Source organism: Neophocaena asiaeorientalis, unplaced genomic scaffold, assembly GCF_003031525.2.
Source record: "Neophocaena asiaeorientalis asiaeorientalis breed wild unplaced genomic scaffold, Neophocaena_asiaeorientalis_V1.1 scaffold30, whole genome shotgun sequence".
NCBI lineage: Eukaryota > Metazoa > Chordata > Mammalia > Artiodactyla > Phocoenidae > Neophocaena > Neophocaena asiaeorientalis.
This window is the reverse complement of record NW_020174923.1, coordinates 6,939,342-6,965,346: the sequence shown is the minus strand read 5'-3', so window position 1 is coordinate 6,965,346 and position 26,005 is coordinate 6,939,342. Positions and strand designations below refer to the sequence as shown.

At 52.6% G+C, this 26,005-nt stretch overlaps 2 protein-coding genes across 12 annotated transcripts; one reads left to right on the top strand and one right to left on the bottom strand.

The window, feature by feature from the left end:
* Positions 1-23,121, top strand: MIF4GD (MIF4G domain containing). 11 transcript variants are annotated; one of them, XM_024761056.1, is made up of 11 exons: positions 83-130; positions 645-688; positions 4,477-4,646; positions 4,821-4,976; positions 6,646-6,816; positions 11,369-11,552; positions 20,112-20,243; positions 21,123-21,232; positions 21,434-21,589; positions 21,681-21,773; positions 22,338-23,121. In XM_024761056.1, exons 3-11 carry the CDS (start codon positions 4,515-4,517, stop codon positions 22,563-22,565), a joined length of 1,362 nt encoding a protein of 453 aa, XP_024616824.1. In that variant the 5' UTR covers positions 83-130; positions 645-688; positions 4,477-4,514; the 3' UTR covers positions 22,566-23,121. The 11 variants fall into 11 exon arrangements, with proteins under 11 accessions (XP_024616823.1, XP_024616824.1, XP_024616825.1 ...); XM_024761057.1 differs by having other exon boundaries at positions 6,662-6,805; positions 22,338-22,565; XM_024761054.1 differs by having other exon boundaries at positions 122-212; positions 22,338-22,565.
* Positions 23,023-25,947, bottom strand: MRPS7 (mitochondrial ribosomal protein S7). Its single transcript, XM_024761066.1, has 5 exons — positions 25,816-25,947; positions 25,220-25,411; positions 25,041-25,104; positions 24,505-24,672; positions 23,023-23,641 (listed from the first exon to the last, which is right to left on the bottom strand). The coding sequence occupies exons 1-5, from the start codon at positions 25,896-25,898 to the stop codon at positions 23,420-23,422; spliced, it is 729 nt and encodes a 242-aa protein (XP_024616834.1). The 5' UTR covers positions 25,899-25,947; the 3' UTR covers positions 23,023-23,419.
* Positions 25,948-26,005: the final 58 nt, after the last annotated feature.

Genomic DNA, 26,005 nt, shown 5'->3' with positions numbered 1-26,005 from the left:
CGGAAGCTGCGCGGTGATTGGCCCACAAGCCCGTCAGTTACTGCCAAGCGCAGTGAAGTTTTGCCGTTAGACTGCGTGAGGAGGGAGGGAGAGAAGAGTTCGGGGAACCGGGCCGCGCCTTTGGAGCCGGGTGAGTGACCTCTTCCTCCGCCCTCCTGGCACTCAGCTCGGGGAGCTGCACTCCCACTGCCCGGGGGCGCCTACACGCGCAGGTACTTACGCGGGGGCGGGGACTGTACCCACACGTGTCGCGTCTGATCTGAGAAGCATCTTCAGGGACGCAGGAAGCAAAACCCTGGACACAGCCGGGGCACCTGTACATGCGGGTGCCCACCTTGTGGGCGTTTTCTCGGACTCGGGGAGAAAAAACACGCCCTGGAGCACACGTGGACACTTGTGTCCACACGCGGAGACATCTGCAGAGACCCTCAGCTGAGCACGTGGGCTCACGGGCACACACGCTCACCGCGGGGCACCGGCATGCCTGAACCCCAGGGACTTACGCAGTAAAAACAGGGGTGGCACGGCAGAGTCATATACACACACCCCAGCCGCCCTGCCACTCACACCAGCGGCCCCTGTCTTCTGGGTACTTTATTATATCATGCATATAATCATATTTCATGTTTATTTTGTCTCTTTAGATGGTTTTTTGGTACAAGAAGGAAATTTTGAACAAGCAGAAAAAGTAAGGCCACTACTGAATTATATTTAACAAGACCTTTCACGTGTATAAGGACTTTTACTTTTTTGACAGAGCTTACCACATATAGTAGTATCTCGTGTGATCCTCCCAGGAATCCGGCTAGGCAGGGCCACCATCATTCCCACTTTCCAGAAGAAAAAGCTGCCAAGGTACATGAGAGAGACAGACAGGATTTTTTTTTTTTTTGCGGTACGCGGACCTCTCACTGTTGTGGCCTCTCCCGTTGCGGGCCACAGGATCCGGACACGCAGGCTCAGCGGCCATGGCTCACGGGCCTAGGTGCTTGGTGGCATGTGGGATCCTCCCGGACCGGGGCACGAACACGCGTCCCCTGCATTGGCAGGCGGACTCTCAACCACTGCGCCACCTGGGAAGCCCGAGAGAGACAGAATTTTGACTCGGGCTTCTTGATCTGAGGTTTAAGGTTATGTCCAGCTATGCAGAGCTGCTTATTTGTAGAAACGCCTCCTTCCCTCCCTGACAGTAGGGATCTGACACTGCTCAGTGTGACCTGAGCAGTCTCTGGGCAACCTCCGGAGAGGCTTTGCCTCTCAGTCACCTGCCTCACGTTTAAACTGCTCCTCACAGGTGCCTGGGGAGTTACAGCTTGAGTTAATGTTACAGAGTAGTTGATGGGAAAGTCGAGATCTCCTCCTTTGAGGGTCTGGGGAGAAGTTACTGGGGAGAAGTCTGGGGAGAATGGGCAAATTCCTGGCGGGAGTCGGGAGATTTCATACCATTAGACTTTTTTCTCTCTCTTTTTTATGGCTGTGCTGTGTGGTTTGCGGGATCTTAGTTCCCTGACCAGTGATCGAACCTAGGCCCCAGCAGTGAAAGTGCCGAGTCTAACCACTGGACCGCCAGGGAATTCCCCCATTAGACGTTCAATAAATGTTATTTTACAATACTTTGCTGATCGAGCCCCATGGAAATGTTAATTTTAAGGATGGATTGGAGTGCTATTTTGGTAGTTTCAGAAAAGTGAGGGCTTGGGGCTGAGGGATTGGTGTGGACAGAGTTCCAGGGAAGGTGAGAGGAGAAAAAGAAACAATGGGGTGAAGGTGTCACTGTGTGGGCCCTGATTTCCCTGTTACTAAAGGTATTCAAGAACTAGGTTAATTCTGAGGTCTCTTCTAAAATCATTTTATGTTTACTTTTAATTGGGGTTTGGGGGGGCCATAATGAATTCAAGCAACGTAGAATTGTGTAAAGAAAAAGGGAGGGAATTTCCTGGTGGTCTGGTGGTTAGGACGCGGTGCTTCCACTGCAGGGGGCCCGGGTTCTATCCCTGGTTGGGGAGCTAAGATCCCACATGCCACGAGGCGTGGAAAAAAAATAAATAAGGTAGCGGGGAGGAGATCTGCCTTCCCTCTTCCCTTGCCAGCCCTACCCCCAAAGGTAACCTGTTGATGTGTGTGTCCTTATAGACTCCCCTGCTATGCTTTATATGACTGTTGAGGGTATATGTAGGTCTTGCTGTTTTTCTTTTGCAGAAGTTGGGTTACACTAGACATACAGTTCTGAAACCTGCTTTTTTCATGTTTTAGTCAATTGTGGACGTCTTTTCCAGTGTGTGTTTAGCTCTGGCTCATTCTTTTTTTTTTTTTTATCTTTTTTTATTTTTGACTGTGTTGGGTCTTCGTTGCTGCACGCGGGCTTTCTCTGTTGTGGCGAGTGGGGGCTACTCTTCGTTGCGGTGCGCAGGCTTCTCATTGCGGTGGCTTCTCTTGTTGTGGAGCACGGGCTCTAGGTGCGCAGGCTTCAGTAGTCGCAGCATGTGGGCTCAGTAGTTATGGCACGTGGGCTCTAGGCACACAGGCTTCAGTAGTTGTGGCTTGAGGACTCTAGAGCTCAGGCTCAGTAGTTGTGGCGCATGGGCTCCGCATCATGTGAGATCTTCCCCACCCAGGGGTCAAACCTGTGTCTCCTGCATTGGCAGGTGGATTCTTAACCACTGCGCCACCAGGGAAGTCCGCTCATTCTTTTAATGGCTGCATGGTGTCCTATTGCATGGAGGTGACTTAGTGTCTATCCCTCTATTTATAATCATTTGCATTATATCCAGTTTTATAAATAGTGATGCAATGCATGACATTTTACACACACATTCTAGTATTTCTCTAGAACAGTGGTTCTCAATCAGGGGCAGTTTTGAACCCCAGGAGGCATTTGTCAATGTCTGGAGACATTTTTGATTGTCACAAGGGGAGCGTGGGGATACTGGCATCTGGTGGGTAGAGACCAGGGGTACTGCTAAACATCCTACAGTGCTCAGGACAGCCCCCAATTACAAAGGATTCTTCATTCTAAAATGTCATTAGTGGGCTTCCCTGGTGGCGCAGTGGCTGAGAGTCCGCCTGCCGATGCAGGGGACGCGGTTTCGTGCCCCGGTCCGGGAGGGTCCCACATGACGCGGAGTGGCTGGGCCCGTGAGCCATGGCCGCTGAGCCTGTGCGTCCGGAGCCTGTGCTCCACAACAGGAGAGGCCACAGCAGTGCGAGGCCCCCGTACCGCAAAAAAAATAAAAATAAATAAAAATAAAAAAATAAAATGTCATTAGTGTTGAGGTCGGCTCTAGATAAAAATGGAATTAGATTTTTGGGGTTTTTTTGGCCATACTGCATGTCATGCGGGATCTTAGTTCCCCAACCAGGGATCGAACGTGCCCCCTGCAGTGGAAGCGTGGAGACTTAACCACTGCACCGCCAGGGAAGTCCCAGTTACTTGGTTTTTAATCATTTATTCAGTCATTGTTTTTAGAGCCTTTGGGGCATGCCAGGCACCGTGCTGGTCTCTGGAGATACCACTGTTACAAGGCTGAGTCCCCTACCTGTATGGAGACTGCCTCCTGTGGGCGGGGAGGACAGCACCTTAACAAGTGCTGTGAATGCTAGGAAGGACATGAGTACATCTTCTGGAGGGGATGCTCTTTAGCTCAGCTCTTTAGCTGAGCCCTGGAAGGTGAGAGGAACCAGTCTAGGGAAGAGTGAGGCTGCATTTCAGACATGGGAACAGTAGGTCCAGGGATGGGCCGGTAGATAGGAACGTAAGCAGCATTTCCTAGGAACTGCTCAGAAGCACTGAGCCCACCCTGGCTGAAGAGACTGAACCGTGGTCCAGGGTGAGGTTGAAGAGTTGGGCCTGTATCATTTTGCAGCGTAACTCAGCTCCACTGCTGTGGGCGGGCCTGCGGTGTGTGCAAAGAATGGCGAAGGGTGATGCTGAAGGGCTCAGGGCCCTTTGGATCATGGCGGCTTGTTAGAGAATCCCAGGCCCCGTTCCTGGAGTCCGTGTGTCTGAGGTTCCCCCTCTGCGCTCAGCTTGAGGCTCTGCCCTCACGCTAACGCAGCCTGGGATTTCGCCTCAGTCAGGAGCTGGCCGTAAAACCAGGTGTCTTGGAAAGCCAGCTGATCTCTGGAAGTGAACTGTTTCCTACCAAGCCTGTTCATTCACTCCATCAGCAAATATTAATGAGCATTTACTGTGGTGGGCTCTCTTCCGGGCACTGGAGTTACAGGGATGGATGAATGAGACCAACGCCGTGTTTTCATGGGCTCGAATTCTAATGGGGGAGAGAGACAAGAAACAAAAGTATGGAATCAATGTCTGGTATATAAATGCTCTAAAGAGGAATAAAGCAGGATAAGGAGAGAAAAGGGATGTGGGCGCTGCTTTATGGGGCTGGTCCGGGAGGACTGCTCTGAGGAGTGATGTGTGAGCCGGGGCCCTAAGACCTTGCTCTGGTATTTACTCCTGTCTCTTGCATTTAGCCTGAAGCTGATGGACATTGTATGGGCCACAGGCAGGGATGGTGGGCTATGACCCCAGAGCAGACGGCAGGAATGTCTCCAATCTCGAGGTGGCCGTGGCTGGGTCTGTGTCTGGACTTGTCACTCGGGTGCTGATCAGCCCCTTGGATGTCATCAAGATCCGTTTCCAGGTACCCTTTTTCTGTGTAACGGGCCAGAGGACAAGTTCACTCTTTTTTGCCAAAGCAGGTCCTAGAGCTTGCAGTTTTGTCAAGGAGAAGCACTTTGTTGCCTTTGTTACCGTCTCTGAAATTCCTCCTCGCCCCCCCGCCGTCATCCTGACCGTTTCTCATCTTGATTCCTAGCTTCAGATCGAGCGCCTTTCTCGCAGTGACCCCAACGCGAAATACCACGGGATCCTGCAGGCTGGGAGACAGATTTTGCAAGAGGAGGGCCCAACAGCATTCTGGAAAGGACACATCCCAGCCCAGCTTCTCTCCATAGGCTATGGAGCTGTCCAAGTAGGTGGCAGGGGAAGCGGCCAGGCCCCTGGGGTCACACTGCCCAATGGGGGAGCCCAGGGTGGTGAGGCGTGTACCTGGGCTTCCCCGGGGTAGGGCAGCAGGAGGCGGTCACACACTGCTCATTCATGTGGGCTGGGAAACTACCTGACAAATTGAAGACATAGTCAGACTGAGCTGTACTACAGGCATCCCCTTCCCCACGTCCCCCAACCCTGGAGACCTAGCACCCGCTGAATATGAGGTGCTGCACCTAGGATACTGTCTTGACACCCAGCCCAGAGGGGCTTAGCAAATGGCAATACAAATGCTTTTCATTTTTCAAAATAGCATTATTCACGTCTGTGCATCCTTTGAACTTCCTAACAACACTGTGAGGAAGGTGGAGCAGGTGTCGGTGGGTCGCAGAGAGGTTGAGTGAGCTGCCTGAGGCCACACAGCTTGTAGGTGGTGAGGCTAGGATTAGGATCCAGGCTTCTTGACCGTTGCTCATGAGTTTGTTCAGCTGAGCGCCAGTTTACCCCACGGCATCTAGTCTGTAGCTGTACAGTAGTGGTGACGGAAATAGCCAACCCCGTACAGTGCTCATAGGGGGCCAGGCCCCAGGTGAGGCACTTCACATCTGACACCTTACAACAGTCCTGTGGTAGGTTCTGTTGTCATCCTTATTTTACAGATGAGAAGACTGAGGCAGAGAGAGCTTAAGTCATTAGTCCAACCAACGTCACTAGCTAGAAAGTGGCAGAGCAGTCCCTGCCTGCTCTACGTATAACATGATTGCTCAGGTCACACGCACCTGCCTTGCCATCTCTGCGCCCAGCGCACAGATGCTGCATCCTGGTGGGTAAATGCAGCAACATGTGCTCTCAGGACCCCAAGCCATCTTGAGTTGGCTGGAGAAGGATCTGAGCCCAAGGAGGGCTGATACCACGGAATGTGGAATATGTGGAATTCTCCCAACAGAGTTTCAGCTCCAGGGCAGAATGTTTCTCAAACAGGGCCACTGCCAGCTGCATTAAAGGGGTCCCCAGCCTAGAGTCAGATAATGGCCATCTTTTTCCAGTTCTCAGAAAACTAAGTGATGAGTAGAATTTTCTTTTTTATTCTTTTTTTTTTTTTTTGGCCTCGCCATGCAGCTTGCGGGATTGTAGTTCCCCCACCAGGGATTGAACCCGGGGCCACAGTGAGAACACCAAGTCCTAACCACTGGACTGCCAGGGAATTCCCGAGTAGAATTTTCTTTTTCTTTCTTTCTTTCTTTTTTTTTTTTTTTAAATATTTATTTATTTATTTGGTGTGTCGGGGTCTTAGTTGCAGCATGCAGGATCTTTTTTTTTTAGTTGCAGCATGTGGGATCTAGTTCCCTGACTAGGGGTTGAACCTGGGCTCCCTGCACTGGGAGTGCGGAGTCTTAGCCACTGGATCACCAGGGAGGTCCCCCAAGTAGAATTTTCTGATATAAAAATTTTCTCATGTATTTTCTTAACCCTTGGGTATTTGGCTCTGCTCAGAGTATGAAAGGGCATCTGAGCTTTGCACAGTTACGTGTTCATTGTATTCTGACCCTACTCAAGAAGAGTAGTATCTCCTGGTCCCTAGGATAGGCCCCGCCTGGGTCACGGGTGCATTCGGGGGGTGTTTTCCATGACACTGTCACACACTCTTGCAGTTTTTGTCGTTTGAAGTTCTCACCGAGCTGGTGCACAGGGCCAGCGTGCGCGATGCCCGAGACTTCTCCGTGCATTTTGTGTGTGGCGGCCTGTCTGCCTGTGTGGCCACCCTCACCGTACATCCTGTGGACGTGCTACGCACCCGCTTTGCAGCGCAGGGTGAGCCCAGGGTGAGTGGCCAGGCCAGAGAAGGGGCGCCCAAGGGACGAAGGGCGTCCCAGGGTGGGGGCTGTTTTCCTTAGAGGGAACAAAGCCGGGGGGACCTGGGGTTTTCAGGCCATCCTTCAGCCTGTTCCTGAAACCCGTAATGGTTCTTGGCAACAGACAAGGTGCTCACAACCTCACGAGGGACACAGAACCTGCAGGGGAAACAGAGCAAATACCAAATCGGGACAGGGAAGGCATCTGGGAAAGTGAGACTTGAGATTCTATTGCTGTATTATTGGGAGGGAGGTTTTGGTTTCCAGAAAGAATGGATTGGAGGAAATGGGATCATTGAGTCAGACTCAAGGAAGAACTGACTGAGTGAAAGCAAGGGATTAAACCCTCAAATAGATGCCCCATCCCCCCTCCGCCCACCATAATCTCTGTTTCTTGGACATACATAAGAATAGCATAGGATACTGTTGATGGGGAATGATATTTTGCTTAAGAATTTGATCTGGGACCAGCTAAGAATAACTGTGGTTTCAGCTGTGCCAGTTTTTTGTGTTGCCTGGGGTGGAGATCCTGGGTTGGGGGACCTCTTTTGTTTAGGAGACATTCTGATAAATTTTTTGGTTCAGAAATGCAAAGTGCCCCAGGAACAGTCTAGAAGAAAACGACTGGGGCACGAGAGCTGGGTCACTCTGTGTGACACTGCAGTGGAAAATAGAGGTTTGGGGTGACTGCCCTGGTGGAGAAATGAGATGAGGGGTCCTAGGAACGGAGTAGAGAAATGGAGGGGAAGGATGTTTATAGAGGGGACAGACCTCAGCAACATGGTGGCTGCTGGGATGAAGAGAATGGCTGGTGACAGTCCTTCAGGTTCCCTGTTCTGCGTGTGCTATAATCCTCTTCTGTTACTTTCCAACCTTTAGTACAAGTCTATGAGAAGAAAAAAGGGAAAACATCATTAAGAAAAGATTAGCATATTTCTTCTTAGGCTTAGCCAGTTGAGATGTTGGATTCTAGATTCTGGAATGGCTGGAAAATTGTGTGTGAAAGTGAGGGGAAAAGATTTATTTAAAAATTGCAAAACTCTCCACCTTCTTTAGACTAGTAGCATCCATAGTGTAAATCCTCACATTTCTTAAAAAAATCAATAAACTGGGCTTCCCTGGTGGCGCAGTGGTTAAGAATCCACCTGCCAATGCAGGGGACATGCGTTCAAGCGCTGGTCCGGGAAGATCCCACATGCCATGGAGCAACTGAGCCCGTGTGCCGCAACTACTGAGCCTGCTCTCTAGAGCCCGCGAGCCACAACTACTGAGCCCGTACACCACAACTACTGAAGCCCGCTCGCCTACAGCCCATGCTCCGCAACAAGAGGAGCCCGCAATGAAAAGCCCGCGCATCGCAGTGAAGAGTAGCCTCCGCTCGCCGCAACTAGAGAAAGGCGGCACACAGCAACGAAGACCCAACACAGCCATAAATAAATAAATAACCTATAAAGTGTATAAAGGTTAAAAAGACAGATAGTTCTTCATGAACTATAATGAAAAAACACCAGCCGCCCCCCGATTCTATTCCCCAGAGGCAAGCACTTTTAATATTTGTGTGCTGCTTCCGTAATTTACCTCCTAGTTCAAAGTAACATGCTCCTTCTCTTTCTTCCTTTCCTTCTCAGTTTTAAATGATAGACATTAACTACTGACTGCTACTATGGAAGACGAGGATTTAACTCTTTCACCGTCACCCTTGGGTGTGCTTGTGCTTCCTCACCTGAGTGCAGTACAACTGATTAATAGATTTTTGGCTAAATCAGTACTCAGTGTTTATGCTATTATTATTATGTAAATGTTACTGCTGAGCCTCAAAACATATTATGATTATGTTTTCTTTTGTCTTTCCTGAAGTTGGCAATTGCTTTGTATTTTATTTGTTTTGCTTTCTACATGCTTATCACAAATTCACTTTCAAACAATCTCCCAATAGGGTGAGCCTGTGGTCATCAGTCCCATGTTTTTATGGAGCCCCTCATGGAGCCCCGCACCCTTGAACCCTTCACCCTATGGCTTCGATCTAGACTGTTTGCTCCAGGATGATGGCCAGCTATTCTCTTAGGAATTCTCACGTAGGAGCCCATGTCTTCTCTTTCTTGATTAGTCCCTCATTTTGTGGAGCACATCCTGAGGTATAGCTTCCTTACAGAAGCCTGATAGAAAATGCCTTTATTTTCCCCTTGCACTTAACTGATGATCTGGGTGTAGAATTCTAGGTAGCTCTCCGTATTGCTGAAGAGGCGTCCGGAACCATCCTGATGACTAACCCTTTAGATGAAGGCATCCACTTCGCCCTCTTGGGAACTTTCAGGATCTTTTTTTTTTAACTTTTCTGTGGCCCCACCATGCGGCACGTGGGATCTTGGTTCTCCAACCAGGGCTCGAACCCACACCCCCTGCAGTGGAAGCGTGGAGTCTTAACCACTGGACCACCAGGGAAGTCCCTCAGGATCTTTTCTTGATCCCTGGCATTCTAGAAATTTACCAGTGGAGTGCCCCAGGGTGGGTCTCTTTCATTCATTGTGATGGGCACTTCCTGGGCCCTTTAGTCTGGACACATGTTCTTCATGCCTGGAAAATGTCATGAATTATTTATTCACAATTGCCTGCCCTCTTTTTTTCTTTTTCTTTCTGGAATTCATGTCAGTTGGACACTAGACATCCTGGATTGATCCTCTGATTGACTTATCTTTTATTTACCATTCTGGGAGGTTTCCTTACTTTTATCATTTGGGCCCTCTTGAGTTTAAATAATGTCTGCTAACATATGTTGGTTCCTAAGAACTGTCTTTGGTTTGTTTGTTTCAGTCAGGTTTATTAAAGCATAACTTGCACAGTAAAATCCACTCTTTAGCATACAGTTCTGTGACTTTTGACAAATGCATACAGTCACGTAACCACTAGCACAATCAAGATACAAAACAGAAGTTCCATCACCCCCTGATTTCCTCCTGTCCTTTGTAGTTTGTCCCTCCCCACCTCCAGCCTTCAGTAACCACTGGTCTGTTTTCTGTCTGAAGTTCTGCCTTTTCCAGAATGTTACATAAATGGAATTATGCCCTGTGTAGTTGTTTGAGTAGGCTCCCTTCACTTGGTAGATGCATTGGAGATGTGTCCGTGGGGTGCCTGTGAGTAGTTGGCTCCTTTTTTTTTGCGGTTCGCGGGCCTCTCACTGTTGCGGCCTCTCCCATTGCGGAGCACAGGCTCCGGACACGCAGGCTCAGCGGCCATGGCTCACAGGCCCAGCCGCTCTGCGGCATGTGGGATCTTCCCGGACCAGGGCATGAACCCGTGTCCCCTGCATCGGCAGGTGGACTCTCAACCGCTGCGCCACCAGGGAAGCCCTGACCCTCTGCTTTTATCATGAAGGTGATGGCTTCTCTGTGGTCTCAGGATATTAGTTAAAATTTCGTGGGTGGTTTCTTTTTGCTGTAGTTTTCTTCTGCTATATCTATACGGTCTCTTCCTTCCAAATGACTTCTCCTGCCCCTCATCAATCATTTTGGCCTCTGTTTTGGGGGAGGCTTTCCTCAAATGTCTGGTGACTCTTGGCTGCCAGCTTGGTGTTAAGAGGGCACATAGAAAGCAGAGTGGCACTCTGGCACATGGGCAGCTTGATGCCCGATGGCCTTCCTCTGAGGCCCGGCCCTTTCATGCAAGTCCCCAGGGCGAAAGCCTTCGATGTGGCTGCCAGCATCTGGGAGGCAAGTGTGAAGAGGGAGCACCTGGGAGCCAAGTGTGTACTGTCCCTGCTCAGTACAGACTTCCCCTCGGTCACCCTCTTGTCAGTGCAGTGCTTCCCGCACCCACAGCCAGGCAGATTCAGCCCCTCTGGTCCACTGCAAAGAATATATGCCAAATAGAAGTGTACTGAAAAATCAGTGGCTCTTCGTGCATAAAGATCACCTGTTGATGGTTTCAGAAAGGTTAAGTATATGCATATGGCAAAAAAATCCAGATAGCATAAAATGGTCATAGTGAATCTCCTTCTTCCCCCATCCCTCCCCTGTCCCCCTGTTTCCTGCTGTGGCGGTAATAAGGTTACTGTTCCTCCTTTCTTGTGTGTCCTTGTGGGGCATAGTCTCTGCATCCAGTTTGTTTCCTCCACAGACACTACGCCTGCTCTTCATGTCCTGCTGGGTTCACTTAACTGTATATTTGGGGGAGTCTTCCCTATCGATCGTCTAGACTGCATCTTCCTGTTGTAATTGCTACACTATGTTCTTTTGAACAGGTGTGCCGTAATTTATATAACCGATCACCCAAGGGTGGGCTTCACACCTTTTGCTGTTCCGCATACTTTTGTGCACTCCTTGGCATATCTCAGTCGTGTAAATAGCTAGAAGGGGAGCTGCCAGACAGTCCCACCCTTGGAATTTTTGTCCAGCATTTTCTTTGTCCTTCTGGCAGGAGAAGTAATGCTCCTAGTAGCTGGTTTCTGGACAAGGGGAAATACAGCTGGTGGGCTGGGTTCTCGGGCTGAAACGATTTCACTCATCATTGCATGTGTGGTGTCCAGGTCTATAAAACCCTGCGAAACGCCGTGGTGACCATGTACAGGACCGAAGGCCCCTTGGTCTTCTACAAAGGCTTGAACCCCACCTTGATCGCCATCTTCCCCTACGCTGGGTTCCAGTTCTCCTTCTACAGCTCCTTGAAGCACGCATATGAGTGGGCCATGCCAGCCGAAGGAAAGAAAAACGGTGAGACTGGCCTCATGGGAAAGGGAATCTGGGTCCCACTCCGCCCCACTCCCAAGCCGTAGCATCTCTTTCTGAATCAGGCAGGAAATAAAGTTTTCCTGCAGAAGCTAAGACACCACAGATCTCTGAACCCACAGCTCTGTAATACAGCCAACAAAACAAATCCATTCACTCACAGATGACTTTATTTCTTTCGGCTCTTGCCACTGTAATTTCCAACTACCGGTCATGGTTTTCATTTTTGTCAAAGGTCCAACTTGCAAACAGCCTGGTTTTGCTTATGTGTTTGGTTTGGTTTTCCTTTGGGGACTCTGGGGAGGGGGATGGGCATCCTGTTCCCTCCCAAGCCTTGAACTGAGTCGCATGGCCGAGCCTGCAGGCCATTACTGCCTCCAGCTGGGGTGATTACTGTTAAAGGCGCACACCCCTTCTGCCACCAGCCTGTCCAATCAGCAGTCCATTGTCGTTCCTTTTTAAAAAATTTTTTATTTATTTATTTTTGGCTGTGTTGGGTCTTCGTTCCTGCGTGCGGGCTTTATCTAGTTGCGGCGAGCGGGGGCTACTCTTTGTTGCGGTGCGCGGGCGTCTCACTGCCGCGGCTTCTCGTTGCAGAGCACGGGCTCTAGGTGCACAGGCTTCAGTAATTGTGGTTCGCGGGCTCTAGAGCACAGGCTCAGTAGTTGTGGTGCATGGGCTTAGGTGCTCCGTGGCATGTGGGATCTTCCCAGACACGGGCTTGAAACTGTGTCCCCTGCATTGGCAGGCAGATTCTTTTTTTTTAACTTTTTGGCTGCGTTGGTTCTTTTTTAAAAATATTTATTTATTTATTTATGGCTGTGTTGTGTCTTCGTTGTTGCGTGCGGGCTTTCTCTAGTTGAGGCGAGCGGGGGCTACCCTTCCTTGCGGTGCGCAGGCTTCTCATTGCAGTGGCTCCTCTTTGTTGAGGAGCACGGGCTCTAGGCACGTGGGCTTCAGTAGTTGTGGCACGTGGGCTCAGTAGTTGTAGCTCGTGGGCTCTAGAGCGCAGGCTCAGTAGTTGTGGCTCATGGGCTTAGTTGCTCTGCGGCACGTGGGATCCTCCCGGACCAGGGCCCGAACCCATGTCCCCTGAATTGGCAGGCAGATTCTTAACCACTGCGCCACCAGGGAAGCCCTGTCTGTTGTCATTCTTCCTGAGGTGGTGTCTGGTTCTCTCGCTCCTGGATTAAATTCTTCCAAGATCGAGGATGCTTGTAGGTTTGGGTTTTCTGGTCGAGGATTAGACTGTATAACCTTGAAATTTACCCTAGATTGCATTTCTCTCATATTTCCCCTCCATCCCACTTCTCTGGTTCAGGGAACTTCAAAAACCTGCTTTGTGGCAGTGGAGCTGGAGTCATCAGCAAGACCCTCACGTATCCCCTGGACCTCTTCAAGAAGCGGCTACAGGTTGGAGGGTTTGAGCAGGCCCGAGCCTCCTTTGGCCAGGTGAGATGTCCCTCTGCAGAGAGCTCTGATTCCAGCCCCTCACTGGGCACATGAAGGAACTGGGTCAGCTCCTGTCCATTGGGCAGCTTTCGCCCCCATAGCCCTCTCAGCCCCTGCATGTCCCCGGTGTCGATGAAAAATTAATCAGTTGATCTAAGAAAGAATCGGAAAATTTTATTCCAGCCAAATTTGAGGATTATAACCTGGGAAGAGCATCTCAGAAAGCTCTGAGAACTATTCCACCTGCTAGAAGTTAAGACACAGTTTATATAAGTTTTTTGAGACAAAGGGCTGTGCATCAAATGACATTTTTGAGGGGTTTTTTTGGCTGTGTTGGGTCTTCCTCTAGTTGCAGTGAGTGGGGGCTACCCTTTGTCGTGGTGCGCGGGCTTCTCATTGCGGTGGCTTCTGTTGTTGTGGAGCACGGGCTCTAGGCATGCTTCACACATGTGGAGCACGTGCTCTAGGCTTCAGTAGTTGTGGCAGGCGGGATCATTAGTTGTGGCTCGTGGGCTCTAGAGCTCAGGCTCAGTAGTTGTGGCACACGGACTTAGCTGCTCTGCGGCATGTGGGATCTTTCCAGACCAGGGCTTGAACCCATGTCCCCTGCATTGGCAGGCAGATTCTTAACACTGTGCCACCAAGGAAGCCCCAAATGACATATTATTACTTTTTTTAAGATAAATTTATTTATTTATTTTTGGCTGAGTTGGATCTTCGTTGCTGCACACGGGCTTTCTCTAGTTGGGGCAGGCGGGGGCTACTTTTCGTGGCAGTGCGCGGGCTTCTCATCGTGGTGGCTTCTCTTGTTGCGGAGCGTGGGCTCTAGGTGCACAGGCTTCAGTAGTTGTGGCACGTGGGCTCAGTAGTTGTGGCTTGCGGGCTCTAGAGCGTAGGCTCAGTAATTGTGGTGCACGGGCTTAGTTGCTCTGCGGCATGTGGGATCTTCCCGGACCAGGGCTCGAACCCGTGTCCCCTGCATTGGCAGGCGGACTCTTAACCACTGCCACCAAGGAAGCCCCAAATGACGTATTATTGCCAGTTCACAGAATCCAGTTCTAAGCAACATCGTGGTGGGTCATGTGACCCCTTACAAGATCAAGAAGGAATGTTATCTTTTTAAGGAGTTGTCTTGTTGATGCTGGGAGAATGTTGCTCTCTATGGTTGAGCAGGTATTCCTGGGAGAGGGTTTGGTCAATGCATAATGCACAGTGTGGAGAGAGAGGAGGCCAAAGGGCAGAGAAGAATTTTTATGTTTAAATTTTTCTTGTCTTGCCATAAAATATGAATTTTATTTCACACTGGGGACCCCTGAGCACAAGGGAAGCCACAAGCAAAGCCCTGTGTGTACTGGACACTGTTTAAAGACCCAGGAAAAGGCACACTCATAGTGCCTGCTCTTAAAAAGCATTCAGAGGAATTACCTGGTGGTCCAATGGTTAGGGCACGGTGCTTTCACTGCCATGACCCAGGTTTGATCTGTACCGCAAGGAAGAGTAGTCCCCGCTCGCCACAGCGAGAGAAAACCCGAGCACAGCAACAAAGACCCAATGCAACCAAAAATAAATAAATAAATTTGTTAAAGTAAGTAAATAAATAATTCCATCACCACCCACGCAGAGATAATCACACAGAACCTGTAGCTGTAGTCTTTCTTTTTTTAAAGATTCTTTTTTTTAAACGTTTTTAGTTTTATTTCATTTTTGGCCACGCGGCATGTGGGATCTTAATTCCCCGACCAGGGATCGAACCCGCGCCCCCTGCAGTAGAAGCGCAGAGTCTTAACCACTGGACCACCAGGGAAGTCCCTGTAGTCTTTCTTTCTTCCTTCCTTCCTTCCTTCCTTTCTTTCTTTTATTGAAGTATACTGGATTTATAATATTATGTTAGTTTCAGGTGTACAACATAGTGATTCAATATTTTTCTAGATTTTATTCCATTTAAAGTTATTATAAAATAATGGCTATATTTCCCTGTGCTGTACAATATATCCTTGTTGCTTATTTATTTTTTGCATAGTAGTTTGTACCTCTTAATTCCCTACCCTTATCTTGCCCCTGCCCCCTTCCCTATCCCCACTGGTAACCATTAGTTCGTTGTCTATGTCTGTGAGTCTGTTTCTGTTTTGTTATATTCATTCATTTGGTTTTTTTGTTTGTTTTGTTATTTATTTATTTATTTATATTTGTCTGCATTGGGTCTTAGTTGCTGCACGCCAGTTTTCTCCAGTTGCAGTGAGCAGGGGCTACTCTTCATTGTGGTGTGCGGGCTTCTCACTGCGGTGGCTTCTCTTGTGGAGCACGGGCTCTAGGCACACAGGCTTCAGTAGTTGTGGCACATGGGCTCAGTAGTTGTGGCTCGCGGGCTCTAGAGCGCAGGCTCAGTAGTTGTGGCACACAGGCTTAGTTGCTCCGCGGCATGTGGGATCTTCCCGGACCAGGGCTCGAACCCATGTCCCCTGCATTGGCAGGCGGATTCTTAACCACTGCACCACCAGGGAAGCCCCATTCATTTGTTTTATTTTTAAGATTCCACATAAAAGTGATAACATACACTGTTTGTCTTTCTCTGACTTATTTCACTAAGCATAACACCACCTAGGTCCATCCGCGTTGTAGTTTTATTCCTTTACATAAATAAACATATGTTTAACAAAAATGGGGTTTACACACAAGGTTTTATAACCTCCTTCTTCCTTTTACCAACTTGTCTTGAAAAGATGGTTTGAATTTGGATAGGGAGAGTTGGTGAGAGCTCAAGACAGAGAAGGGAGGCCCTGCTCCTCACAGAGCTTTAGCGTGAGCAGGTATGGCTGGAGGTGTGCGGGCACTGAGGGTGGACCAGTGGGGAAAGGCAGATCAGGGAGGGAAGTTGAGGCCACATGGTGAAACGCCCTGAACACCACGCCGTGGGGCTTGGACTTGATTCTTTGTACTATCATTGTCATCACCAGCGTCGGGAGTTACTGGAGCTCTGGGAGGGGAGCGAGGCTTGAGTAGAGCTGTGCCTTGGGGACACGGGTCTAGCATCAGTTCGTGGTCAACTGGAGGTGGCCAGGCTGGCGCCGCTGGTCAGGCTCAGAGCTAACAAGGGGCCGGTTCAGATCTACTGCCCAAGGGGGACCAGGAGGGATGGGCGCACAGTCAGAGGCACCCCTGGGAAGAGGGTCCAGAGCTCTCTCTGGGTCCTCAAAAGCCACTGTCAGTGGAGCCTCCAGGGCAGGAAGGAGCTCTGTCCAGTGCTGATTTCCAGGCACTTCATCTCTTAAGTCTGAATTAGCCCAGTTGGAAGAGAGAATGAGGTTAACTTATTCTGTCTTTTTTGCATTCATTCCTTTGTCCAGCAAGTATTTATTGGGTGCTTGAATGTGCCAGGCTCTGTGTTGACAAAAGAACAGAGCTCACACCCATGTTGCCATCACCTCCTCTCTCCTCAACCGGAGAACCTTCCTCTCCCCAGGTGCGAAGCTACAAGGGCCTCCTGGATTGTGCCAGGCAGGTGCTGCGAGAGGAGGGTGCGCAGGGCTGCTTCAAAGGCCTGGCCCCCAGCCTGCTGAAGGCTGCCCTCTCCACCGGCTTTGTGTTCTTCTGGTACGAGCTCTTCTGTAACCTCTTCCACCACGTGAAGAAGGCAGACAGCTAGCCTCGAGGGCAGGAAGGGTGGCCTGAGGTCCTTCCCTGGAGGGGCCCTCGTGAAGAACGCTTGATCTACCATCCCGTGTTGCACTGAGAGGTGTTGCCCGGCCCCTCCCTCCAGGCCAGCTGTCCTGGGCACGAAGAGCCGTCGGCAGCAGCCTGGATTCCACCAGAAGGGCCAAGGGGGTTCTCCACGGGAGAGCACGGGGCGAACGCAGGACTTGGTCTGCGGGGACCCAGCCCCGCCAGTCAGAGGGGGCTGGACGTTTCTCCTCTGTGTGGTGCACACTCAGGACAACAGCTGCCCTCCTGCACGCCTTCGCTCCGGCTGCCCAGAGAACTCTCCTGCGTCTGGGTGGGCCGTAGCTTGAGTGTGAGGCTGGGGTCAGGCCTTTACAGGGGTCTGGTCCCCACACCTGGGTTCTTACTCCCACCAATTATTTAATAGACATTAAAACTAAAAACACATTCCTTATCTGACTCCTCCGTCTTCCCTTCCAAATCACATCCCTTCTCCCCAAGTCTGAGGGAAGGGATCCCTGCCTTCCCTAAACTCTACTTTTCCCAGCAGTTGCATTCCTCAGGCAGCTTTGCTTCTAGCTCTGGGGGAAGAATCCCAGCTCAATCAGTCACTTTATAAACTCCACCCTGCTCAGATCTTCGTGTCTATAAAGGCACCACCCGGGCTGTTCTCTCCCTGGACAGGCTGGTCGCAGCCCGTGGGCCTCGAGGGAAAGCAGACCCCAGCAGCCCCACAGGCAGTGGGGGGATGTGCTGATGGGGAGGGGCGCCGGTAAAGGCAGCAGCCCTTTTCCCGTCTACTGGGATCACTCCTCTTTCCCTGTGGGCTGGGTTAGCCCTCCTGGGTGGGTGGGAGCTTACAGCTGGGCCAGTGAGCATCTGCTGCCCGCTCAGGGTGCTCCTGCTGGGTCTGGCGTGGTGCTGTGTGCATCCTCTGTAGTCCCGGAAAGAGGGGGTTGTGCAGGCAGCCTGCTGCATGCACAGTTGGTGCTCCGGGAGTTGTCAGGGCACAGGAACCCACGACAGACACCCATCGAGGCACGGTTAGGGGTATGAGAGGAGGAAAACCTACAGAACACACCCACCACTTTCCACCCCAGCGGAGCCTGGCCTGAGAGGTTGGCTGTGCAGGGGGGAGCCCTGTGCAGGACTTAGAGCCTGACCTCGCCTCAGCCCCGGCTCCAGCCTTTGAGCAGGTCTTGAGTGGGTGTCATGGCTCTCGGTCCCCATGGATCCTGGGCCCTTTCTCACCATTACTGTTTCGTCCCTGGTCTGGGGCTTTGTGACGTGTCTGGTCCCCATAATCCTGAAGCCTCCCTGCTCTTGGTTGCTGATTAAGAAGGTTCACCTGTGACTGGAGGGCTCCCACACCCACAGGTTTTTTGGCAGGCAAGGCTTGCAGCTGCCTGGATGTATTTTTTGTGAAATTCCACTGAAGTAAACTTCGTTCTCTCCAGCTCTCCCACTCATTGGTTTCTTTTGCTGCAGCTGGGATTGTCTTCCTCGCTCATTTTCTGGTGGCCGCTTTGGCAGCTCTTTGAACAGGAGGAGCGAGCTTTGGATACAGGAAACTGCCATCAGCACTTCCTTCTCGTCTAAGCGATGGGACGAGACGGTTCTTTTCCAGCCTCTTCTGTATGCTCTCCTGCAACCCAGGGCTGACCTCAGAGGTGGCCCTGTCTGGGCTGCTGGGCTCGCGCCTCACCCCCTTGTCCCTCCAGGGACAAGACACTTCCCTGGAGTGTCTTGTCCCGACCAAGACGGACTGAGCCAGGGGCTTGCTCAACCTCAGGGTCACTCCCAACACCTTGGGCGCCGCAAGTTGGCAACTGGGATCCTTTCTCTCGGGCTGGCCCATTGATTTTCAACTTATTTTACCAATATCGTTTGTACTTGGAGTAGGAGAGCGGCTTAGTGGGACTTGATCCTCAAAGCCCTTACGACCTCCCTGCCTTCTCCGCTTTGGGGGGAGGGGGTGGGAGTGGGGAGCACACGGCCACCACCTGTTAAGTCCTTCCCCTCCAGCCCTCTTCTCTGCCCTCCCACCTTTCTCCCTCCCGCTGCCCGGCTGCGGACCACGCCCTCCGCAGGCCCCTCCCACGCTTGCGGCCGGGCCAGTCCCCTGACCCCGTTGTAACCTGAGCTCTAGCGTGGGGCGGGGAGAGGGAGAGTGTTAGCGCTCAAGACCCAGGGCTTAATGCGGGCTGAGGAGCAGGTCCACCCCAATACCGAGGAGCCGGTGTGGTCCCGGATAGCCCGTGGGAGAGCCGGGTGAGGAGAGGACAGGGGCGGTGGAAGCAGTGTCGCGGGCGTTCTGCGCGGCCCCATGCCAGGAACCTTCGGGCAGGCCTGGCCGGGCGGCGAGGGCAGCGACCTCGGGGCTCCGGCAGGTGGCGCTGGCGAGGCGGCCCCAGGCCCCGCCCCGCCGCCCCGCCGCCCCGGGTCCCGCCGCGCCACCGCGCTAGGAAATGACCTAAGCGGCGGCGAGGCGCGCACAGCATGCCCCTCGAGCGGCCTTCGGGCACGCGGGCGTGGCGCCGGCGCGGCAGGTGGGTCCCGGCGCTCCCGCCAACTCTCCAGCCCACGGGAAGGGCGTTCGGGAAGCTGCCCAGGTCTGGAGACCCCTAAGGTCCTCTCCTTTGGCCATGGGGGAGGCACCGAGTGCGGAGAGGGGACTCCAAAGGGGACCACCTCTGGGGGACACGTCACCTCGCTCCCCTCCTTAAGGAAGGATCCAGAATGGAGCTCAGGACTCTCAGGGAGTCCTGAGCGGGCAGGGCCGAGTTTCTGCCACTCGAGAGGCCAGTTTAACTAGTCTGTCCCGGGGAGAAGCTGGCCAGGACGAGGGGAGTCAGGGCAGCAGAGACGCTTCTGCACCCAGCCCTCTGGCCGGCCCCACCCCGAGGGCAGGAGGAGTGCGCTTTCTGGGCCGAGGACTCTGACTAAAGGGAGGGAGAGGGTTGCGGAGAGGGGCTTGGACCCCTGCTGGGACAGAGCTGTCCGAAGCGTGGAGTCCCTAGCCCTCTCACTAGCCAGGAGCCATGCTGGACCAGCAGCTTCCAGGTCGGCATATATATAGGCAGGGGAAGTGTTTAATATCCACATATCCACCCTCACCCCACCCCTTGGTGTCGGCTGAGAAAAACCCTGCCTGCTGCTGGGACTGGAGGGTAGACGCATTCACCCTTCATCTCTTTACTCTTGTGTAATCCCAGAAGCTACAGGGGTTCTTTAATTGAGCAGCAGGTGCCTGGCTGGTGCCCAGTCTCCACCAGAAGCCAAGCTTGGCGGGCACCCAGCCAACCACTGAATGCCATGGACTGCCCAGGAGCACCTGTCTCAAGCACTGGCCAGTCCTGCCGCGGGCCGGGAGAGCTGGGAGCCCTGGCCCCGTGCGCCACACCTGAGTCCTCTCCTGCTGTCTCTCCTCTCCAGGTGCTGTCATTAGTCCCAACCTCGGAAAGAGCTGCTGCAGCTGGATGGTCATGGGGGAGCCCAGGAGAGAGGAGTATAAAATCCAGTCTTTTGACGCAGTGACACAGCAGCTGCTGAAGACAGCCCTCAAAGGTGAGCATGCGGAGCCCCCTGAGCCTGGGCCCAGAGCCACAGAGGAGGGGCCGAGGGGCCAGGCCTGGAGTACTGAGCCTTCGCCCGGCTTTGCCCAGCCCTCTCCCTTCACTTTCTCAGAATAGGAGTCAGCAACGTAATTCTGGAACTGGAAGACAAGCTACATTTAGGCCAGTATTTGGCAGTATGAATCAGAGTCACCCCCTCAGATTGTAAAGCCTTTTTTTAAAGTTTAGGTGCCCATGAGAGGAGAATGAGGCACAGAGAACACAGTTCCTGCCCCTTAAGTCCTTACGCTGGACCTGGTTTGTGCGTTGCTGCAGCCAGCTCTCTTGAATGTGCAGAGCTGCCTGACGTGGGACAGAGGATGGAGTGTTCTGCTTGGCAGGGGAGCTACAGTAATTGTCCTGGACCAGTGCCTTCTTGCAGCACTTTCAGGACAGAAGTTTGACTCAGCTAACGATTAGCAGTGCCCATCACGTGCCAAGCTGAGCCTGTGGGGAGGCCCTGCCTGGCCGGCTCTTGTCAGGGGTTCACGTGTGTGTATTATAAGAACACTTTCTTCCGTGAAATGGCTGTCAAAGGCATTGGCATTCAGTGTTCCATCCTCAGCCTAGGGCTAGGAAAAGATGTGTCCTAAAAAAACGAGCGTTCTTTGATTCTCTAACAGCCACATAACCCTCCCTGTCTCTTCTGATTGGGCCATCAGGAGGCTCACGGCCGCAGCTGCTCCTTGTGTAGTTTCCTGTTTCCTGGTCTCTTTAAGTGGAAGCGTATAATGGGACTGCTCTTCTGTGAATATCTTGAATCCTTTAGAAGCAGGTGGAGGCAAACGTGATAATTAAGCAGCTCTAGACTCCCCACCTGTCTTTACCCTAGATCCAGGTGCCGTGGACTTGGAGAAAGTGGCCAATGTGATTGTGGACCATTCTCTGCAGGACTGTGTATTCAGCAAGGAAGCAGGACGCATGTGCTACGCCATCATTCAGGTTGGGTGGGGCTGGTAGAGAAGGGGACGCTTTGAGGAAGGTGCTTCAGGAGTGGGCAGAGGCCTGGCCAGCAGGGCAGAGATGCAAAGGGCTGGCCTCAGAGGCGAGAGAGGAGGACAGCAGGATCCTCGGCCTTGGAAGCTTGGGTGGAGTTGCGACGGCCCGGTGACCGCCCTTCACCACCCTTTCCCTGGCTCACAGGCAGAGAGCAAGCAAGCAGGCCAGAGTGTCTTCCGCCGCGGACTCCTCAACCGGCTGCAGCAGGAGTACCAGGCTCGGGAGCAGCTTCGAGCCCGCTCCCTGCAGGGCTGGGTCTGCTACGTCACCTTTATCTGCAACATCTTTGACTACCTGAGGGTGAGGCCCTGCCAGCCACATCCTATGCGGCACAGACGGCCTGTCTCCTGTGCCACTAAGCCGGGCTCTGGCCCCCGCTCTCCCCCCGTAGGTGAACAACATGCCCATGATGGCCCTGGTGAACCCCGTCTACGACTGCCTCTTCCGGCTGGCCCAGCCCGACAGTCTGAGCAAGGAGGAGGAGGTGGGTGGCCCTAGCACAGAAGGCTGTGGAGGTGGGCTGCCTCTGGCTTAACTCAGAATGCCTGCCCACTGTTCGTGGAGACTTTCGAGGGCATCACTTGCTGGGGAGGAGCCTGGTGGGGGCATTTAAGGCCTGTCACAGTTACAGGGCAAGCTGCTAGGCCTGGAGTCTATCCAGGACAGAGCGCAGCCCAAACCTCCCGGCTCAGAGGTTTTGAGTAGGAAAGCCAACCTATGGTAGGACTGGGGAGAGCGTCAGCCAGCTGTGGATACAGATGACCCCAAAACCACACCAGGGTTGGGGGGAGGAAAGTGGGGTTCAGAAGCAGTTTGGAAACAGGGCCTGAGTCCAGCCTGGCCCAGGTGAGAGACCTTAAGCAAGTCTCTGAACTTGCTTCTTTTCACGTAAGACGTGGACAGCGCCCACTGGGTGGGGTGAGGATGAAGCGGGCACACACGTGTACAGGGCCAAGCCCGGGGCCTGGCACTCCGCGAGCGCTCAGTAAATAGCTGCTCTGTGTGATGGAGAGCCCTGCCCGGGGTCACCGCCTGCTGCCCCCTGCAGGTGGACTGCCTGGTGCTGCAGCTGCACCGGGTCGGAGAGCAGCTGGAGAAGATGAATGGGCAGCGCATGGATGAGCTCTTTGTCCTGATCCGGGATGGCTTCCTGCTCCCAACCGGCCTCAGCTCCCTGGCCCAGCTGCTGCTGCTGGAGATCATCGAGTTCCGGGCAGCTGGCTGGAAGACGACCCCGGCCGCGCACAAGTATTACTATAGCGAGGTCTCTGACTAGGCCTCCAAATCAGGCCTCCTACTCAGCAGCACCGGCCTTTCTTCTACCCACCTCCCAACCTGGCAGTGGAGTCTTTGCCTCTCCCAGACTTTTTCCCTTCCAGACTTTCAAAAGCACCCGAGATGTTTCCCACTTAGGCGGTGGTCCTGCCCTGAGCACCTTCGCTCCGATTCCAGGATTGGGGAAGACACCAAGCACACCTGCCCCACGGTCCCATCAGCGTTTCTCTCCCCTCACCTTCCACCTAGGCCAGGCAAAGAAGGGCAACTCCTGACAAGCACTGCACTATGTAACCTTTGGTACAATAGCTATCTTGGTGCCTCAGTTTCCCCATCTGTAAAATGAGTACCCAGAGCCATTGGTGGTGGGGTGCTTTGGGATATCAAAGGGGAGAAGTAGAGTCACACCAGAAACTGCTTTTTATACATTTTGTACAAGGACCACTTTGGAACCGAGCACGTTTCCTCCGGTTGGTTTTAATGAATGGCAATACCACATCACATGCTACACCAGCTCAGGATGAGAATTTTCTAATAAACATTTTCTGATACTAAAACCGCTTCCTTTCGTATCACCCAAAGGTCCACCCCAAGCTGAAGGAAGAGAAGGGCTGGATGAGCCCTAAGTTTCTTGGGGAAAATCTAAGTTGATATGACCCCTCTTTGCAAGGAGATGGGGCAGGGAGAGTGAGTTCTAGCCCCCAGAAAAAGGACTAACAAGCAATCAACATGCTGCTCCATCCTTCTTATGAGGCCCGCCTGCCTCTGAAAGGCAAGTATACGCTTAACCCACAGGTATTTTGCAACACGGCGGTGGCTCATGCCGCTTCTCCTCCCGGCTCCTCCGCCCGCCCGTCACCACCAGCGGTAGTGGGCCAGCGCGCGGTTGGCCTCGGCCATCTTGTGCGTGTCGTGCTTTCTCTTGATCACAGGGCCCCGGTTGTGAAAAGCCTCCAGCAGCTCCTGGGACAGCTTCTCCGGCATGAGCATCCGCCGGTGCTTCTTCTCCCGACACTCAGTAATCATCCACTTCATGGCCAGGAAGCGGCGACGCCGGTCGGCTAGCGGCACAGGGACCTGGGCAAGATTGGACACGGGCAAGTTAGTCTGAGAACTTGCCAGGACTGCAGCCTCCCTCCTCCTAGAGCTCTTAAGAAGCAGCCACAGGTCTGCTCTGGGCCAGCCCTGGCAAGGCTGCTGAGGAGGGGGCCTGTCTTTTCCCCTCTGAGCCTCTCTCACCCCTGGCTGACCTCGGTGCAGCACACATCAGGCATTCATCGAGCAAACATTCCTTGAGTACTGGCCTCTTTCACCTCTAAAGGGAGCTCAGCCAAGTTGATAACAGGCACCACTGGGAAAAGCCCTGTCAGCTGGGCATGACTTAGCCAACACAGATCACGCGTGCCTAGAAAGAAGACCCTCTTGTCCAAGAATCATTTGCCAGGCCCCCACTATGTGCCAGGTACCATGCCGACCCTAGGGACACAGACGTTAATGAAAAAGTCTCTACCTTTATGAAGTTTACAATGAAAAAGGAAAGACACGAACACCGGATTATGACGATGAAATATTAAATGGCATGATAGAGACACCCAGTTCAGTTCAACAAACGGTGATGGAGCATCACTCAAGCACTACACCAGACACTGGTGTATAAACACGAGATACAAACGTAGTCCCTCACCATGAGAAGCTTATAGTTTAGAACACAGAATGCTGAACAGAATGGGGGGTAGGGTGGGTCTTCAAAAGAGGTCACTTGGATACGTTTTTTTTGCTCTCTTCCATCTTCTGCCTGTAATCTTTACACTGTGGGACTCATGAGCTGACCCTGACTCTCCCCAGTCCTTAGAAAGCTATCAACCTCGGCCCAACTCTGCCCACCCCCACCATCTTGTTTCACACGTGAGCAGCCCTGCTTTCCCACCCTGACCACTCACCTGATAGAAATGGCCACCCTTGAGGATGGACACCAGCCCAATCACAGGCTCGCAGTTTTTCAGTGCTTGGTGGAAGATGGTGTAAGGGTTGCGTTCAATGGTTGCCTGTTCCTCAGGAGAAGCAGCGTGGTACTTCTCAAACTGTTTCCTTTTCACAGCTTCCAGAGTCTGCAAAGGGATACAGGGGAAGAGGCTGCCCCAGGCTCCCTAAACGTTTAACCCAGCTGAGCTAGGACCTTGCCCCTTACTCCCATCATCCTCGTCTTCTGTAGCTGTGCAGCTACTCCCTCAGCACTTCTGAAACAAAGATCCTGGACTAGGACAGAAAAAGCAGGCTAAGATTTGTCACATGGGGGTAGGGAATGGCGGTGGTTGACTCCTGCAGGACTTCCTTAAAGCCCCCATTCCATACATAAGTACATGGAAGTTAATTTTAATGAAAGTATAGAATGAATTCTTTTTTATGTTGTTAAAATTAAAGAGCCAAGTACAAAGCTATGGGGAAAACAAAGATGAGAAAGAGAGGTACTGGTTACCTGTGTCATGAGGGATCTGGCCAGTATTTTGTTTCCTCCTTTCATCATCATGTTGGTGAATTTACTTCAAGGAGAACAGCGACATGTTTAGCTCGCCGGGGCTGTGTCAGGTAACCCCTACTGCGGGCCCTCCCTGGTACAGTCCCACTCCGCAGAACAAAAATTTGTTTCCTTCTAACCTGATCACTGGGTCTTCAAACACAGAGCTGGTTCTCGTCGCTGGGGCAGCTTTGATAACCTGAGTCTTCCTGAGCTCCCTCTCATACTTTTCCTCCTCAGTCAGCGCGGCCAAGGGCTTGCGGTAATATCCCTTGTCAATCTGGGGATCCTGGTATTCAGGACCATAGCGGCTCCACCTCACCTGGGTCAGCCTGGGATGGCTCTTGTCCCAAGAGGTAGGAGGACCTCCCCCAAACAGGCCAAGAAAGTCGGCTCTTGAAGTGCCAACGGTAAGGACAGGCTCCTGAACCTGAGGATAGGCAACCCGCCTATGCATCTCTCCCCTCAACTCCCAGCAAAGAAAATCCCACCTCTGAGTTCTTTACCAAGATCGCACTTGCCGTTCCAAGTGAGAAGCCCTCGGGCTGGGAGCAGTCACTAAGCCTTCAGGTTGACTCAAAGTCACGCGGCTGGTTCAAGAGGCTTAGACTCAGATATCCCGGCCCCCAGGCTCTCTCCTGGAACCCGCGAGGCCTGCCTGTGGCTCCCCCTTCCTTCCCCGCAGGTCCCTCCGTGAAGACACAAGCGGCCTCCCAGCTGCCCGCCGCCCTCTCACCCTGGAAGCCTCAGGACAACACTCCGCACGCCCAGCAGCAAGCCCGACCACCCTCGCACAGCCGTCACCGCGGAGGCAGCCATCTTGGCTGGCCACGAGGACCCTAGAGAGGCTGCCCTCGGCGTGCCTGGGCGAGTGACGGAAGACGGGGGAAAGGCTCTAAAGGGTCCTAACTCTGTGCATCACCCTA

Coding starts and splice junctions, on each gene's coding strand:
- MIF4GD (XM_024761056.1), top strand. CDS start 4,515: ATGGTGGGCTATGACCCCAGAGCAGACGGCAGGAATGTCTCCAATCTC. Junction 21,233..21,433: donor TGTGCTACGCCATCATTCAG/GTTGGGTGGGGC, acceptor CCTGGCTCACAG/GCAGAGAGCAAGCAAGCAGG. Junction 21,774..22,337: donor GTCTGAGCAAGGAGGAGGAG/GTGGGTGGCCCT, acceptor TGCCCCCTGCAG/GTGGACTGCCTGGTGCTGCA.
- MRPS7 (XM_024761066.1), bottom strand. CDS start 25,898: ATGGCTGCCTCCGCGGTGACGGCTGTGCGAGGGTGGTCGGGCTTGCTG. Junction 25,412..25,815: donor GTTGTCCTGAGGCTTCCAGG/GTGAGAGGGCGG, acceptor GAGCCATCCCAG/GCTGACCCAGGTGAGGTGGA. Junction 24,673..25,040: donor CCAGATCCCTCATGACACAG/GTAACCAGTACC, acceptor ATCCCTTTGCAG/ACTCTGGAAGCTGTGAAAAG.